General features: G+C 46.7%; 1 protein-coding gene across 1 annotated transcript; it reads left to right on the top strand.

Moving 5' to 3' along the window:
- The first annotated feature begins 43 nt into the window (after positions 1–43).
- On the top strand, positions 44–775 carry LOC111658909 (receptor-type tyrosine-protein phosphatase O-like). Its single transcript, XM_023411614.2, has 2 exons — positions 44–165; positions 422–775. Exons 1-2 carry the CDS (start codon positions 85–87, stop codon positions 761–763), a joined length of 423 nt encoding a protein of 140 aa, XP_023267382.2. The 5' UTR covers positions 44–84; the 3' UTR covers positions 764–775.
- The last annotated feature ends 28 nt before the right edge of the window (positions 776–803 follow it).

The raw sequence follows: 803 nt of genomic DNA, 5'->3' as shown, positions 1-803 counted from the left end.
GAATCTGAGTTTCTCAGTTTGTTGTGGATGTTCGGTTCTCAGGTGAAGTGCGATCACTACTGGCCGTTCACAGACGAGCCGGTGATGTACGGAGAGATCAGTGTGGAGATGCTCTCTGAGTCCGAGGCTCCAGAGTGGACCATCAGGAAGTTCAGACTGGGATATGTGAGTTTACCGCCCTGAAGCCGCAGTTCCTCTGGTGGCCACTAGATGCTGCCACCAGTTGATTTTGATTAATAATCATCTTTTTTATCTTAATTATGAGAAAAAAATATCTGAAGTTATTTCTATTGAATCTCCAAATCAACTCAATACATAATCAATAATCAATGCTTTATTTGGCTTCCTGTCAGTTTTCTTTCTGTCAGTCAATAAACACACTTTAAACTCTTAAATAAAACGTCTGTGTCGCCCCCTGCAGGCCGACGAGACTCAGGACGTCCTCCACCTGAACTACACCTCGTGGCCGGATCACGGCGTCCCAACGGTCAACGCCATCGAGAGCATCCTGCAGTTCGTCCACATCGTCCGTCAGCAGGCCAACAGGACCAAAGACCCCATCGTAGTCCACTGCAGGTCAGCACCGGGTCTCTGGACCGGGTCTCTGGAGACCGGGTCTCTGGAGACCGGCTCAGAGCCACATCAGTACCAAGAGTTTGAAAACATCTGGATTAGACGGTTTATAATCAGTTTATTAATTCAGTTGTTCACACTTAATAAATCAGAAATAAACAATTATAAACAGGTTATAACACAGTTATAACAGTGTGTGTGTGCGTGCGTGCGTGCGTGCGTGCGTGCGT

The sequence above is a fragment of the Seriola lalandi genome, unplaced genomic scaffold, assembly GCF_002814215.2.
Source record: "Seriola lalandi dorsalis isolate HSWRI2012SDOR001 ecotype SW California unplaced genomic scaffold, Sedor1 jcf7180001980812, whole genome shotgun sequence".
Lineage (NCBI taxonomy): Eukaryota > Metazoa > Chordata > Actinopteri > Carangiformes > Carangidae > Seriola > Seriola lalandi.
Note: the sequence above shows the minus strand (reverse complement) of the source record. Positions and strands in the feature narration are given on the sequence as shown.

Bases quoted from the DNA above. Each gene is read 5' to 3' on its own strand.
- LOC111658909 (XM_023411614.2), top strand. From the start codon at position 85: ATGTACGGAGAGATCAGTGTGGAGATGCTCTCTGAGTCCGAGGCTCCA. The intron at 166-421 runs GTGAGTTTACCG...CGCCCCCTGCAG, and splicing joins GGAAGTTCAGACTGGGATAT to GCCGACGAGACTCAGGACGT.